Source organism: Erythrolamprus reginae, chromosome 2, assembly GCF_031021105.1.
Source record: "Erythrolamprus reginae isolate rEryReg1 chromosome 2, rEryReg1.hap1, whole genome shotgun sequence".
NCBI classification, from domain to species: domain Eukaryota; kingdom Metazoa; phylum Chordata; class Lepidosauria; order Squamata; family Dipsadidae; genus Erythrolamprus; species Erythrolamprus reginae.
In genome coordinates, this window is record NC_091951.1 from 201,848,554 (window position 1) to 201,865,936 (window position 17,383).

At 44.8% G+C, this 17,383-nt stretch overlaps 1 protein-coding gene across 5 annotated transcripts in view; it reads left to right on the plus strand.

The window, feature by feature from the left end:
- The window catches only part of ALAS2 (5'-aminolevulinate synthase 2), a 35,287-nt gene extending 18,194 nt beyond the window's left edge, over positions 1–17,093 (plus strand). For all 5 annotated transcript variants that reach the window (XM_070741246.1, XM_070741249.1, XM_070741248.1 and 2 more), the window contains exons 4-11: positions 20–118; positions 3,997–4,219; positions 7,714–7,898; positions 8,017–8,196; positions 10,060–10,224; positions 11,413–11,681; positions 12,870–13,032; positions 16,814–17,093. In XM_070741246.1, the coding sequence (XP_070597347.1) occupies positions 20–118; positions 3,997–4,219; positions 7,714–7,898; positions 8,017–8,196; positions 10,060–10,224; positions 11,413–11,681; positions 12,870–13,032; positions 16,814–16,977 (1,448 nt within the window). In that variant the 3' untranslated portion in view covers positions 16,978–17,093. The remainder of the gene's footprint in view (positions 1–19; positions 119–3,996; positions 4,220–7,713; positions 7,899–8,016; positions 8,197–10,059; positions 10,225–11,412; positions 11,682–12,869; positions 13,033–16,813) is intronic.
- Positions 17,094–17,383: the final 290 nt, after the last annotated feature.

Consider the following 17,383-nt stretch of genomic DNA (forward strand, 5'->3'; position numbering starts at 1 on the left):
TGCATCCCCCTCCCCCTAGGAGTGCTGACGTCCTTGCTCAGGGAGGTGCAGTGCAGCCTCAGGAAGAAGTTGCTGGACTCCAGCGAAGTGTCCCACCTCATCCGGGACAACATGCCAGGTTTGCGAATTGGATATTTTCTTCCGCGGGGAGGGTGGGGGAGGTGGGGGAGTTGCCCAGAGGGTCTGTGATGTCTTTCGGCTTCCCTGGGGTATTGGGGTCAGCCGCGCAGATTAACTGATCCTGTCTGAAGACTTAATTCTTTCAAGCTTAACTGTCTGAGGTCTGCTTCCTCTTCTCTCCCAAATGTAAACTGGAGGTATAAATGGCGTTTACTGTCTATGTTATATTGGGGTTGATTTTATATTTCAGTTACAATCCAGGTACAGTGCAGAATAATTGCCTAGAACATAGGTGTCAAACTCATGTTGTCAAAGCGTCATCATGCGATGTACAGTAATCCCTTGCTACTTTCACGGTTCATCTTTCACAGATTCGCTATTTCACGGGTTTTTAAATGGGGCTTAAATCTATTAAATCCATTGACAATTTTAAATCCATTAAAAATTCATAAAATTCTTCTATAGTACTCCTGTACTCTATTAAAGAAACTGGTAGGATATCACATGTAGTTCCAGCTGAGAAACATTATAGAATGACTGTTTAATGCAAAAGGTGGGTTTTAAAAGTCCAAATACTCATTAAATACATAAAAAAATATCTTAGAAACATAGAAGACTGACGGCAGAAAAAGACCTCATGGTCCATCTAGTCTGCCCTTATACTATTTCCTGTGTTTTATCCTAGGATGGATATATGTTTATCCCAGGCATGTTTCAATTCAGTTACTGTGGATTTACCAACCACATCTGCTGGAAGTTTGTTCCAAGGATCTACTACTCTTTCAGTGAAATAATATTTTCTCACGTTGCTTTTGATCTTTCCCCCAACTAACTTCAGATTGTGTCCCCTTGTTCTTGTGTTCACTTTCCTATTAAAAACACTTCCCTCCTGAACCTTATTTAACCCTTTAACATATTTAAATGTTTCTATCATGTCCCCCCTTTTCCTTTTGTCCTCCAGACTATACAGATTGAGTTCAGTAAGTCTTTCCTGATACGTTTTATGCTTAAGACCTTCCACCATTCTTGTAGCCCGTCTTTGGACCCGTTCAATTTTGTCAATATCTTTTTGTAGGTGAGGTCTCCAGAACTGAACACAGTATTCCAAATGTGGTCTCACCAGCGCTCTATATAAGGGGATCACAATCTCCCTCTTCCTGCTTGTTATACCTCTAGCTATGCAGCCAAGCACCCTACTTGCTTTTCCTAGCAAGTAGGATGCTTTCCTCTACTTCACAGAAATTCATTTTTCACGGGTGGTCTTGGAACGCATCCCCCGTGAAAAACAAGGGATCACTGTATTGTGACTTTCCCCCCCTTCACTAAACTGGGTGTGGCTGTGACCAGCATATGACACATCCAGCCCACATGTTGGGAGTGTGACACCCCTGGACTAAATCTTTGGCCTTCTCTGAGATCTGATTGGAAGATAGCAAGCCAAGGATTGAACCACACATTGGGATATTAGGCACCTTCTCTGTTCATAGTGCATAGAAAACCCTTCATTATTCAGTAATTACAGAGGGTCTTCATTTAGCAATTACAACTGGGTTCGACAACTACATTGTCAAATAAAGCAGTCGCTGAATAAAACTGCAACTGAACTTACGAACTTCCTTCAGTTTTCCTTTGCTTTACAGACTTGTGAGGGATATAATTCAGGACTGGTGGCAAAATTACCTTTTCATTAATTGTCATAACTATGAACCACAGGTGGGCTATGAACCCATGGCACCCCTGTGTGTCCACACGCGATTTTGCTACCTGCCCAGGTGCAGTAGCGTAATTACGCTGGACTCCGCTAGCACTCAGAACCATGGGGGCGAGCACACGTCACCGTTCCACCTTAGCAGCCCACCTCTGCTATGAACAGTTACTGAATAAGGTAGTCAATAAATGAGGGCTACCAATATAAATAAAATAAGGCTTTTATTGTGCTTACTGAAAGTTTACAAAAACTATTGCAACTTTACAAATGAGCAGCCTGCAGACTCCTTCTTTCCTCCATACTCTGAGCTGGGCAGGCTATAGGAAATACGAAATAAAGAAATAACAAAGAATAACTGGGCCTAGAAAGCCTAGAACTAAGACACCTTAAACAAGATCTAAGTATTGCCCACAATATCATATGCTGCAACGTCCTGCCTGTCGGCGACTACTTCAGCTTCAGTCACAACAACACAAGAGCACACAACAGATTTAAACTTAATATTAACCGCTCCAAACTTGACTGTAAAAAATATGACTTCAGTAACCGAGTTGTCGAAGCATGGAACTCATTACCGGACTCCGTAGTGTCATCCCCAAACCCCCAACACTTTACCTTTAGATTATCCACGGTTGACCTATCCAGATTCCTAAGAGGTCAGTAAGGGGCGAGTACAAGTGCACTAGAGTGCCTTCCGTCCCGTCCTATTGCTCTCCTATATCTCCTATTCCTTTCTTCTATTCCTATATCTCTTCTATTCTTTCACTGATATGTTCTATTCCTATATCTTCTATTCTATTCTTTCATAGATATATTTCACTATGAGTATCTCGTCTATAACCTTCATCATGTATTTTACTATGTGTATGTATGTATGTATGTATGTATGTATGTATGTATGTATGTATGTATGTATATATATATATACACCCACTAAAACCCTCATTGTGTATTGGACAAAATAAATAAATAATAAATAATAAATAAACAAGAACTACCAGTATATTTCCTTAAACTAGATTTGGGACTTCCAACCACCCTCTTCATCCCCATAATTGCTTCTTTGCTTTTGTTTTTTAATTATTGCTTTTTCATTATGTTTGTACAGTTGTTCTCAGCTTGATGTTTGGCAATGATTGTTCTACCCTCAAAAAGCTCGGTGGAAGCTATCCAAATTCCCCGCGTGAATAGGCTTTATGTGGCTTTATAAAGCAAGTCTAAATATTTGGCATTATTTATTCCCCCTTGTCGCTGGTTTCCAGAGTTTCAGGCACGGTTTGCTGGTTGGTTGGTTTTTATATTACCAGTTCTATGTTCAGCTTGAAATGGTAGGGATTAAGTCTTTGACCTCCTGGATGCACAATGAATGCACATTGTATATCTGGGCTGCAAAACTCTTGTCAGGATTTTCTGTATCTCTTTGCTGCCATCTGGCGAGTATCTGTGTTCGCACCATTGATATTCTGGCCAACAAAGGACCACCGTGAAGTCATAGAAGACCTCGGCGGCATGTGTGTTTGCAAAGAACAGAGTTTCTGCCAAATTTTGTCTCCTGCTTCACTTCTCACCTCTCTCGTGCTGGAACAGCATCGCCCTCCCGTCTTACTCTATTTGCTTGGTTGGGAATGCCAATTGGACGACACCACATAGATTATTGTTAAAGCTTGCAGCTCCTCTATTAAATAGAAACATAGAAGATTGACGGCAGGAAAAGACTTCATGGTCCATCTAGTCTGCCCTTATACTATTTCCTGTATTTTATCTTAGGATGAATATATGTTTATCCCAGGCATGTTTAAATTAAGTTACTGTGGATTGACCAACTACGTCTGCTGGAAGTTTGTTGCAAGTGTCTACTACTCTTTCAATAAAATAATATTTTCTCACGTTGCTTCTGATCTTTCCCCCAACTAACCTCAGATTGTGCCCCCTTGTTCTTGTGTTCACTTTCCTATTGTTGTTGTTGTGGGTAAAATAGGGGGAAGGAATACTTAGATATATTCACCGTTTTGAGTTACTTATAAAAGTAATTAAGGCAGGATATAAAATAAATAACAAGCTTTGGTGGCCCCTTCCGTCATGCTGCTCTTTAACTGTAAAGTCACCATGGAGAGACAATGAGTGAGGGTCAGCACAGGCAGAAATTAACCCCTGTGGTTTCCTGACAGAGAGCCCTGTGTTTGACTACGATGCGTTCTTTGAAGAAAAGATCCAAGCGAAGAAACAAGATCATACTTATCGCATCTTCAAGACTGTGAATCGCCGGGCAGATGCCTATCCGTTCGCTGAGGACTTCTCTACCTCTGAGGTTGAAGCACGAGAGGTGTCCGTCTGGTGCAGCAATGACTACCTCGGAATGAGTCGCCACCCTCGGGTGCTGCAAGCCATAGAGTGAGTGGCAGACAACACTCCCCGCACTGCCATTTTCCCACACTTCCCAAACAATTCTGATTTTCCCCACCAGAGAAATTCTAGTTCCCACCATTCCCAGCTAACGTGGATAATGGGGAAACTGAGTCCAACCTGAGGAGGGCCTGAGGCTTTCCTTGATATTCCTGAGCAACTCTACAGAGGAGAGGGGATCCCTCACTTTGTCACTCTATAGAGAGCAACTCTATAGTGGAGGCGGGGGACCCTTGCCTTGCCACTCTATAGAAAACTCTATAGTGGAGGAGGGAGTCCTCACTTTGCCACTCTATAGAGAGCAACTCTATAGTGGAAGATGGACCCTCACTTTGCCACTCTATAGAAAACTCTATAGAAGAGGGGGGAGTCCTCACTTTGCCACTCTATAGAGAGAAACTCTATAGTGGAAGATGGACCCTCGCTTTGCCACTCTATAGAAAACTCTATAGTGGAGAGAAGGAATCCTCAATTTGCCACTGACAATTGAATAAGATTTGGGATGCGGTGGTAGAATTCTTAATTCATGTTAGCATTATTCTATCAAAGACCACCTTGGTCTGAAGGGAGAAAAAAATGTGGGCATTTCTTGAAGCTTTTCTAAAACTACCTGAACCATACCTTGCCTGAGCTTTAGCTTAAACAAGGTCAGCAGAGTCATAAGACATTGACGGGAGGGTTCAGGTCAATGATGGCGAACCTACGGTGCACGTGCCAAAGGTGGCCCTGGCAGCCATATCTAAGGGCATGTGAGGCATTGCCCGATGTCAGCTCCAATGTGCATGAACGGACCAGATTTTCGGCCTTTTGGGAGGTTTTTGCTCTCCCCAGGATTCAGGAAAGCCTCCTGAAGCCTTGCGATGGAAAAAACCCAACCCAAGGGATCAACCAGAAGTCCGGACGCTTCAGTGAGGCATGTGCGCATATATGGGGGGGGGCAACATGGGGTGTGTACACATGCGCTGGGTTGCGGGAGGGTTGTGCGCATGCATGGAGGGGGAGGGCATTGCATTATGGGTATGGGCACACACCCGGGCTCTATCTCACCTGGGCACACCCTTTTGGCACCTGAGCTGAAAAAGGTTCACCATGCCTGGTTCAGGTATTTCTAGAAAACCAATGGTTGGAAGCCAGATTCATTTTAACCATTCATTTAATAACTGCAGTGATTCACTTAACACGGTTGGCAAAGATTGTAAAACTAGGTGTGACTTACCCAATGTTAATAATAATAATAATAATAATAATAATAATAATAATAATAATAATAATAATTATTATTATTATTATTATTATTATTTATTAGATTTGTACACTGCCCCTCTCTGAGGCTCACAACAACAATACACCATGTACAAATCTAATGTTAGAAAACAATTTAAAACCCTTATTATAAAAAGAAAAACAATCACACAACCTAACAGACCATTCATAAACCATAATAGCTGGGGGTATATCAGTTTCCCCATGCCTGGCGACAAAGGTGGGTCTTCAGGAGTTTTCAAAAGGCAAAGAAGGTGGGGGCAGTCCTGATCTCCGGGGGGAGTTGATTCCAAAGGGCCGGGGCTGCCACAGAGAAGGCTCTTCTCTTGGGTCCCGGCAGACAGCATTGTTTAATCGACGGTACCCGGAGAAGGCCAACTCTGTGGGACCTAATTGCTGGGACCTAGTCGCTGGGATTCGTGTGGCAGAAGAAAGTCTCGAAGATATTCTGGTCCGACGCCATGTAAGGCTTTATAGGTCTTGACCAACACTTTGAATTGTGACCGGAAACTGATTGGCAGCCAGTGCAAGCCACAGACTAGAGGAGACATGGGCATATCCGGGAAAGCCCATGATTGCTCTCGCAGCTGCATTCTGCACGATCTGAAGTTTCTGAACACTCTGCAAAGGTAGCCCCATGTAGAGAGCATTGCAGTACTCAAAACTCAACGTGATGAGGGCATGAGTGACTGTAAGCAGTGACTCCCAGTCCAAATAGGGCCGCAACTGGTGCACCTGGCGAACCTGGGCAAACACCCCCCTCGCCACAGCTGAAAGATCGTGCTCTAATGTTAGCTGTGGATCGAGGAGGATGCCCAAGTTGCGGACCCTCTCTGAGGAGATCAATAATCACCCCCCCAGGGTAATGGACCGACAGATGGAATTGACCCTGGGAGGCAAAACCCACTCCCACTCTATCTTTTCGGGGTTGAGTTTGAGTCTGTTGACACCCATCCAGACCCCAACAGCTTCCATGCACCGGCACATCACTTCCACTGCTTCACTAACTGGACATGGGGTGGAGATGTAAACCTGGGTATCATCAGCATATCGATGATACCTCACCCCATGCCCTTGGATGATCTCATGCAGTTAGGGCTACCTATATCCATAACCCAGCAAGGCTGCCTCTTGCAAAGGCTTTCTTCTCAGAGACTGGGAAGCCAGGCATTTAGCAATAGCAGTTATATACCGCTTCATAGTGCTTTTATAGCCCCCTGTAAGCGGTTTACAGAGCCAGCATATTGCCCCCAACAATCTGGGTCCTCATTTTACCCACCAGCGCAACGTCAAGCATATGCGCCAGGACCCAGATTGTGCGGGCAATATGCTGGCTCTGTTAAAAAGTGCTATTGCTAACATGCCGTTATGCCCTTTGTTAAAAGGGCACTATAAATAAATGATTTTATTATTATTATTATTATTATTATTATTATTATTATTATTATTATTACTATTACTATTACTATTATTACTATCATGGGCTTTCCTAAATATGCCCATGTCACACCAACACTCCGCGGCCTGCAGTGGCTGCTGATCGGTTTCCGGTCACAATTCAAAGTGTTGGATATGACCTATAAAGCCCTTCATGGCATCGGACTAGAATACCTCCGGGACCGCCTTCTGCCACACAAATCCCAGCGACCAGTTAGGTCCCACAGAGTTGGCCTTCTCCGGGTCCCATTGACTAAACAATGCTGTTTGGCGGGACCCAGGGGAAGAGCCTTCTCTGTGGTGGCCCCGGCCCTCTGGAACCAACTCCCCCCAGATATCAAAGTTGCCCTCAACCTCCTTGCCTTTCGTAAGCTCCTTAAAACTCACCTCTGTTGTCAGGCATGGGGGAATTGAGATATTCCCTTCCCCCTAGGCTTATAAAAAAATTTATGCATGGTATGTCTGTATGTATGATTGGTCTCTTAAATTGGGGTTTCTTTTTAAAATTAACTTAAATATTAGATTTCTTTACATTGTTTTATTACTGCGGAGAGGGGTGGCATAGAAATTTGATTAATAATAAATAAATTACTATTACTATTACTACTTCGGAAGGATGGAAGGCTGAGTCAATCTTGAGCTGGTGGTGAGATTTGAACTGCTGAACTACAGCTATAAGTAAGCTGAAGTAGCCTTCAGTGCCACTGCAGCTATTAGAACTGGTTATAGATGATCTTTGCTATTTTCTGACCAAAGTCCCATTTTCCTCTTCTGCCCCGCAGCGACACTCTGCAGCGTTACGGAGCAGGAGCTGGAGGTACCAGGAACATTTCCGGCACGAGCCGATTCCATGTGGCTCTGGAGGAGGAACTGGCCAGCTTGCACAACAAAGACGCCGCTCTGCTCTTCACCTCCTGTTTCGTGGCCAATGACTCCACCCTCTTCACGCTTGCCCGCATGATGCCAGGTAACCAGGCAGTTACAGGAGTCCTAGGATCATCCTGCAGTGGAGACCTCTGTTCGCCCTGATTTGTGGCAGGAGGAGAGATGGGGGCATTACTCTCAGCTTGGTTTCTCTCCCGCAGGATGTGAAATCTACTCGGATGCCGGGAATCATGCCTCCATGATCCAGGGCATCCGAAACAGCGGCGTTCCGAAGTATGTGTTTCGGCATAATGATCCAGACCATTTGGAGGAGATCCTTCGCAAGGCCAAACCCAACACCCCAAAGATTGTCGCCTTCGAAACTGTGCATTCCATGGATGGTAATGGCCTCCCTTTAAGTTGCGCTAAGTGATGACCTAACAACTATGTTTTTTTATATATTGGGGTTTCTTGTTTTTTAGACTTTTTAAAATGTATTATTGTTATTTTAGATTCTAACTATTAGATTTGTCATTGTATATTGTTTTTATCATTGCTGTGAGCCGCCCCGAGTCTACGGAGAGGGGCGGCATACAAATCTAATAAATAATAATAATAATAATAATAATAATAATAATAATAATAATAATAATAATAATAACAACTTCATAAAACTGCTTTATACCTAGAAAGGGGCTTCTAGTTATAAAGCTGACCAAAAGCACTTCTTTAGCAATAGCATTTAGACTTATATACCGCTTCATAGTGCTTTTACAGCCCTCTCTAAGCGGTTTACACAATCAGCCTATTGCCCCCAACAATCTGGCTCCTCATTTTACCCACCTCGGAAGGACGGAAGGCTGAGTCAACCTTGAGCCGGTGGTGAGATTTGAACTGCTGAAGTAGCCTGCAGTGCTGCACTCTAACCACTGTGCCACCCCGGCTCTTTCTTCCTGGGCCAGCCCAGATTCCTTGGCCAGTTGAAGAAGGGATAACCAAGGCAGGTTCAGGGGAAAAGTGGCAACAACAACAACAACAACAATAATAATAATCCCAGGAGACAGCAGAATTGAGGAGAAGCAGCTAGAGAAATTAGTGAAATACGAAGATCTAAAAATCGAGCTGCAACGACTCTGGCATAAGCCCGTGAAAGTGGTCCCAGTGGTACTTGGCACGCTGGGCGCAGTGCCAAAGGATCTCAGCGGGCATTTGAAAACCATCGGAATTGACAAAATCTCCATCTGTCAATTGCAAAAGGCTGCTTTACTGGGATCGGCAAACATAATTCGCCGCTACATCACTCAGTCCTAGGTGCTTGGGAAGCGCCTGACTGGTGATGAAATACGAAATCCAGCATAGTGATCTCGTTTGGTGTGTTGTACTGACATAATAATAATAATAATAATAATAATAATAATAATAATAATAATAATAATATTGTTGTTGTTATTGTTATTATTGTTGTTGTTGTTATTATTATTATTATTTATTAGATTTCTATGCCGCCCCTCTCCGAAGACTCAGGGCGGCCACTATTAGGTCACTATGGAAAGGACTAGATCAGTGATGGTGAATCTTTTTTGCTTGGGGGCCAAAAGGGTGTGTGTGCACGCAATAGCATGTGTGCATGTGGCCACACCCATAATGCAATGCCCTCCCCCACTTCCCTCCTGTGCAAACACACAGACCTCACTGAAGCGTCCAGACTTCCAGTAGGCCCTTTGGGTCATTTTTTGCCATCCACAGGCTCTGGAGGGTTTCCTGAAGCCTGGGGAGGGTGAAAAGAGCCTCCCCTCACCCTCCGGAAGGCCGAAAATCAGCTGGCCAGCATGTACATGTGCCTTCAGATATGGCTCTGCATGCCACCTGTGGCACACTTGCCATAGATTTGTCATCAAGGGACTAGATCAGTGTTTCTCAACCTTGGCCGTTTGAAGATGTGTGGACTTCAATTCCCAGAAGTCCCCAGCCAGAAACGCTGGCTGGGGAATTCTGGGAGTTGAAGTCCACACATCTTCAAACGGCCAAGGTTGAGAAACACTGGACTAGATGAACAATAAACAATGACTCAGGCAAAAGACTGGCAGGACAAGAGGTGAGCTAAAAAGTCTGGGAGCAGAAGCAGCCACTGGGCTGATACTGCAAAATGGACTTCAAAACGGGTGATCCAGGAGTTAATCTTCCGACCCAAAAATGGGTCGGAAGATTTTGCCATTTGGGCAATTGACCCAATCCAGTGTTTTCAAATAGTCCTTTGTCCGCAGGTGCCATCTGCCCCCTGGAAGAAATGTGCGATGTGGCCCACCGCTATGGGGCCATCACTTTTGTGGATGAGGTCCATGCTGTGGGCCTTTATGGGGCCCGCGGAGCCGGCATTGGAGAACGCGATGGAGTGATGGGCAAAATAGACATCGTATCTGGCACTCTGGGTGAGTTGGGAAAGCAAAGGCCCAGAAAGAAAGTACGTCATAAATACTCTAAGGAATGGACGTGGTTTTGCCTGCTGTCTGTATACTGTGAATGGGGCTTCGTTTGATTTCATGGCCCAGTTGCTGACATGCCACGGACCAATGCCAGTACACAGACTAGGGGTTGGGGACTCCTACTTTCAGGGAACCCTACTGACCATTAAAAGCTGACCATCTCAAGACCCAAAGATGGTGAGTTTCACTGGTTGCTGCAAGATTTCAGCGTCTGATTTTTTTCTCCTTGCAAAAAATGCAAGACATACAGTATGTTCACCTTTGCATAGTTACCGTATTTTTCAGAGTCTGATAATTGGGGTGCATTTTATACTCTGACTGTAGCGGGTTTCCCCCCCCCCAGCTCTAACTAGCCGCTAACAATCATCCCAACTCTTCCCTTGCAAGTTCTTTCATTGTTTCTCTCTGCAAAGAATGTTTTCCAAGCCCCAGTCTTTGCAGAGGCTTTTCACATTGCTCTAACTTGCTCCGAATAAGTTTCTTTCCAGTCCTAACCAGGTATTAAAAATGTTCCCAGCTCTTACCGGCTTGCAAGCTCTTTCATTGTTACTCTCTGTGAAGAATCTTTTCCAAACTGTCTTTGTAGGGTTTTTTTTCATTGCTTTACTTGCTCCAAATGTTTCTTTCCAGCCCTATCCAGGTGTTAACAATGTTCTCAGCTCTTACTGGCTTGCAAGCTCTTTCATTGTTACTCTCTGCGAAGAATGTTTTCCAAGCCCTAAGTCTTATTGAGGGCTTTTCCCCCCATTCATCTACTTGCACCAAATGTATCTTTCCAGGTGCAAATGATGTTCCCAGCTCTTACTGGCTTGCAAGCTCTTTCACTGTTACTCTCTCCGAATAAAGTTTTTTTAAAGCCCTAACCAGGGGATAAAATAATGTGCTGGCTAAGGATGAATACCTGTTAAGCAGATTCTTTTCCCTATTTTCCTCCCCCAAAACTAAGGTGCGTCTTTATACTCCGAAAAATATGGTAAATACAAATTTCAGATCCAGCAGCTTCCCAGAATTCACAGAAGTCATGGTGCTTGTTTTTTAATTGCATTCATGCTTTTTAATGCTAAATACACTTAAGAGGATAAGATACGCTTGTCATTAAAGATGCCTCTTTCTTTTCCTCCCTTTCTCCTCCAGGAAAGGCCTTTGGCTGCGTGGGTGGCTATGTTGCAAGCACCACCTCCCTCATTGACACAGTGCGCTCCTATGCAGCCGGATTCATTTTCACCACTTCGCTGCCCCCCATGGTACTGGCTGGGGCCCTGGAATCTGTGCGGATCCTGAAGAGTCCCGAGGGGCAGGTGCTGCGCCGTGCCCACCAGCGCAACGTCAAGCATATGCGCCAGTTGCTTATGGATGCCGGGCTGCCTGTGGTCAGCTGCCCAAGTCACATCATTCCCATACGGGTATGGATGCCCTGGGATGGTGGAAGGGAGAAGCTAGGGCTCCAGTAGCAAACAGACACACAGAATCTGGGGTATGGACCCCAAGGCAAGAAGCTTACATTCCACCGACGACATTTTGCCGTGTCCTTAATCTACACTGCCCTTTATAGAACACTTAAGAAAATGTAAGGAACAGGACTGAGTAGCTGCAGAATCGTGTCCCATCACACAAGGGGAACCTAAACCCCCGGTTCCCAAAGTGGGACCCACGCCCTGCAAGGGGGCAATTTCATTTTTAATGGGGGCAATTGAAACCATGTTTAAACCTAGTTAATGGCCTTTTAGGCATCCTCCGCATGAGTACTTCACTTTTTGAATAATAAGAATTATATGTCATGGGGGAGGGGTGGAGCCTTAGGATTTTAGAGATGCCTAGGTGGGACATGGCCAAAAAAAGGTGGGGAACCACTGCCCCAAACTCTCTCTATGGCCAACTTTCCAGATGGATGAAACCAGTAGTGGACTGCACCCGGTACGGGCCACACTATAGCGTGGTAGCGGAAATGGAGATGCCCACGCATTTCTACGTCCCTGACGTGTGCATACACACACTCATGCGAGATAACAAGGGGACACAATCTGAAGTTAGTTGGGGGAAAGATCAAAAGCAACATGAGAAAATATTATTTTACTGAAAGAGTAGTGGATCCTTGGAACAAACTTCCAGCAGACATGGTTGGTAAATCCACAGTAACTGAATTTAAACATGCCTGGGATAAACATATATCCCTCCTAAGATAAAATACAGGAAATAGTATAAGGGCAGACTAGATGGACCATGAGGTCTTTTTTTGCCGTCAATGTTTCTATGTTTCTATTTTGCTTCTGTGCATGCGCAGGATGTGAAATCTCACGTAAGGATGTGGGTGTGTGCGAGATTTTGGCGATTTTCGGTGGGTTTTTTGCTTCTGTGCATGTGCAGGAGCAAAGAAATTGCCGAAAATCGCCAAAATCTCATGCGCAAGAGCATCCTCATATGAGACTTTGCTTCCTGTGCAAGTGCAGAAGCCGAATCTTGTGCCCGCCCACACGCCAGATGCGACCGCGCCAGTCACTAGTAGTGCCCAGTAGGGCCGGTGACGGGGAGCCCTTCCACTGGGCGAAACAGCCGAATGCCCTTCCTCAGTTGCCCGATTCATTCTTCCTCAGGTTGGAGATGCAGCCCTGAACACCCAGCTTTGTGACCTGCTCCTCTCAGAGTACAACATCTACGTCCAGGCCATCAATTATCCGACTGTGCCCCGGGGGGAGGAACTGCTGCGGCTGGCCCCCTCGCCTCATCACACCCCACCCATGATGGACTACTTTGTGGGTGAGTCTCCAGTGCCATGAGCACTACGGCCCTAGCTCTGTCCTACATAAATAATCTCATTCCGGGGGTGACATTCAGCAGGTTCTGATAGGTTCTGGAGAACCGGTAGAGGAAATGTTGAGTAGTTCAGAGAACGGGCAAATATCACCGCTGGCTGACTCCAGAGTGGGGAGGGAATGGGGATTTTGCAGTATCCCTGCCACGCCCAGCAAGTCACACCCACAGAACCCGTAGAGAAAAATCTTGAATTTCATCCATCTCATTCTATAAATTAAATACTAGTAAAGAGCAGGATTAGAACTCTTGAAATCTCTGTGGAAACAAGGCACTTAAGCGATAGTTAAGTTATGGTTGCTTCTGTTCATTATATGCCCAGTGCAGCAACCACTGAGAATGTCATAAACAGAACTAAACCCTAATCCCCCGAGACATACTTATTTATTTTATTTATTTATTTATTTTGTCCAATACACAATGAGGGTTTTAGTGGGTATATACACATAGTAAAATACATGATGAAGGTTATAGAGGAGATACTCATAGTAAAATATATCTAAGAAATAATAGAAAAGAAGGTATAGTAATAGAACATATCAATGAAAGAATAGAAGAAGAGATATAGGAATAGAAGAAAGGTATAGGAGATATAGGAGAGCAATAGGACAGGGGACGGAAGGCACTCTAGTGCACTTGTACTCGCCCCTTACTGACCTCTTATGGATAGGTCAACCGTAGATAATCTAAGGGTAAAGTGTTGGGGGTTTGGGGATGACACTATGGAGTCCGGTAATGAGTTCCACACTTTGACAACTCGGTTACTGAAGTCATATTTTTTACAGTCAAGTTTGGAGCGGTTAATATTAAGTTTAAATCTGTTGTGTGCTCTTGTGTTGTTGTGGTTGAAGCTGAAGTAGTCGCTGACAGGCAGGACGTTGCAGCATATGATCTTGTGGGCAATACTTAGATCTTGTTTAAGGCGTCTTAGTTCCAGGCTTTCTAGGCCCAGGATTGAAAGTCTAGTCTCGTAGGGAATTCTGTTTTGAGTGGAGGAATGAAGGGCTCTTCTGGTGAAGTATCTTTGGACATTTTCAAGGGTGTTAATGTCTGAGATGCGATATGGGTTCCAGATGAGCTGTATTCGAGGATGGGTCTGGCGAAAGTTTTGTAAGCTCTGGTAAGTAGTGTGAGATTGCCAGAGCAGAAGCTACATAGGATTAGCTTCTACATAGAGAAGCTACGTTCAGTTTTACAAACTGAAGCTGGTCTGCACAAACAATAGCTAAAAGTAACTGCAATTTCATCATGGATTCATTGGATATGAAAAATAATGAAAATGAATGCAAATTGTTCTGATTTCCTGCTTTGAATTTTAGCATCAGGCTTGGGGTAGAGTAACTTCACAGCAAACAAAATTCAAATCTAGTACCCTGTTTCCCCGATAGTAAGACACCCCCGATTGTAAGACGTATGGGGGGTTTCAGGGGGATCGGCTAATATAAGCCGTACCCCGAAAGTAAGACATATGTCTTACTTTCGGGGAAACACGGGGGTATTGCCGGGGGGGGGAGCCCGATGACGTCGCTTCCAAGCTCCCCACGCGCCCCTTGCCTTCGCCTCGCCGCGGCGCCACCGCCTCTTCCCCGGCTTGGCAAAGCGAAGGACGGCGCTGGTCCGAAGCGAGCCGAGCAGGCGGCGGCTTGCAGCGAAGGCGCTCGTCCCAGCAATCGAGTCCTGCCGAGGCTCGGCTGCAAGCAGCCAGCGAGGCCGACCAGCTCCAAGGCGAGCGGCCGGAGCTGCACCCTCCTTCGCCCGCCTCCTTTCCGGCAGGCAGTTGGGGCTGCCCAACTGCGCAGAGCGGCTCCTCCCCTCCAGACACATGCTTCCCCGACACGCGTCTGTGGCTCCACGCGTGCACACCGCTTGGAGCCCTGAGGTTGAACTTGGAAAAGGGCTCACGAGGCTCCTGTCCCGCGGCTGCCCTTCTGGACTCTGGGGAGATGCCTTCGGGAACACGACCCTTTCAATTTTTTTCCAATGTAAGACATACCCCGAAAGTAAGATGTAGTGGGGCTTTTGGGGGTAAAAAGAAAGTAAGACACTGTCTTACTTTCGGGGGAAACACGGTACCATAGAGGAAATACAGTAGAAAACTCGATTCTGGGAAACCTACAGTATATATTATGTGAATATTGCAGCTAGTTCTCCGATTATAGTTCTAAGCAGATGCATATATAATATCCTTTTGGGGATGCTTCATTTGGTGCGCCTAGTGCAGGGGTCCCCAAACTTGGCAACTTTAAGACTTAGCTCTTAAACTTAGCTATGCTATTCTGGCTGGAGAATTCTGGGACTTGAAGTCCACAAGTCTTAAAGTTGCCAAGTTTAAAGGCATCTGGCTAGTGAGTGACCTGTTTTTTCCACCCAATAATTATTAACTGCCAAATACAGAAAAGGACGTTTCCTTACCCCTCAGTAAACTGTTTTGAAAGGGTTGTACAAATTGTACTTCTGAAAGTCCAAAACTGATCCTGTTGGTACCTCTAGTCCAGTCGTGTAAAATGTTGACAGTGAATAGGATCCAGTGCCTGGGTTTCACATGACTGGAATCCTCTTTATTTCTCCCTGGGGAGATTTTACTTTACACATTTTAGAGAGTGGCCAATAGTTACCTGCCTAAGGTGAGTAAGTGCTGCCACCAAGCGGCCAGTGGAGGATTTTATTTTTAACTCCACAAACTCATACAGTAAACACGGTAGCTGATGGTATTTATGGGGCGTGATAAAAAAGCTCCTTAAATGCTGAAATATCTCTTTAAATATTAACCTATATTTTTAAAAAAGAACATTGTATATTTTCAACATCTTTAATTATTCTCAGCCGCCCTCAGTCCTTCGGGAGTGGGCGGCATACAAATCTAATCAATCAATCAATAATAAATAAATAAATTAGAAGCAAATTCAACAGCAGGATGAAATAAAGAGCTGAGACTTACCCTCGGCCGATGCCCATAGTTCTGTCTAAAAGCAGAACATAAGCAGCAGCTTCCAATAGAGAGATTTTACGAGAGAGAGAGAGAGAGAGAGAGAGAGAGAGAGAGAGAGAGAGAGAGAGAGAGAGAGATAGATTTCATTCTCTCGAGACCCCATTTGGAATACTGTGTTCAGTTCTAGAGACCTCACCTACAAAAAGATTGATAAAATTGAACGGGTCCAAAGACGGGCTACAAAAATGGTGGAAGGTCTTAAGCATAAAACTTATCAGGAAAGACTTAATGAACCCAATCTGTATAGTCTGGAGGACAGAAGGGAAAGGGGGGGACATGATCGACACATTTAAATATGTTAAAGGGTTAAATAAGGTTCAGGAGGGAAGTGTTTTTAATAGGAACGTGAACACAAGAACAAGGGGACACAATCCGAGGTTAGTTGGGGGAAAGATCAGAAGCAACGTGAGAAAATATTATTTTAATAAAAGAGTAGTAGATGCTTGGAACAAACTTCCAGCAGTCATGGTTGGTAAATCCACAGTAACTGAATTTAAACAGTACCTGGGATAAACATATATCCATCCTAAGATAAAATACAGGAAATAGTGTAAGGGCAGACTAGATGGACCATGGGGTCTTTTTCTGCCGTCAATCGTCTGTTTCTACTCTTTTCTCACATGGATTTTTAAAAGGCCAGTGATTTCAGCTCCAGAGGCCACCAAATAGCTCCCAGTGACCCGTTTAGCAATGCTAATAGTCTGTATTTTAACCTCTCCTTGTTTCCTTCTCTTCCAGAAAAGCTGCTGGCTGCTTGGCAGGAGGTGGGCCTACCCCTGCAGGTCTCAACCTCCCCCGAGTGCCACTTCTGCCACCGCCCACTTCATTTTGCCCTCATGAGTGAGTGGGAGCGGGATTACTTTGGAAACATGGGGCCCCGCTATGTCACCCTTTGCGCCTGAGGAGAGCCTCAGGCCTCACAGCTGGCTGCCTTGGGATGGGAAGAGAGAGGGGCATGCCTCACCCCAAGGCTGCCCAACAGAAAAGAGATTAAGTGAAATAAAGCTCTGACATGGCCTTTTCTGCAGATTTCATTCAAATGGGAGAATTTGGGATGAAGAAATTCCTCTAGTTGGCAGCCTTTTCCATCCCAAGACGTCCGTAGCACTGACTTCACATAGTACATGAGGGAAAGATCAGAAGCAATATTATTTTACTGAAAGAGTAGTAGATACTTGGAACAAACCTCCAGCAGATGTGCTTGTCAAATCCTCAACAACTGAATTTTTAAACATGCCTGGGATAAACATATATCCATCCTAAGATAAAATACAGGAAATAGTATAAGGGCAGACTAGGTGGCCCATG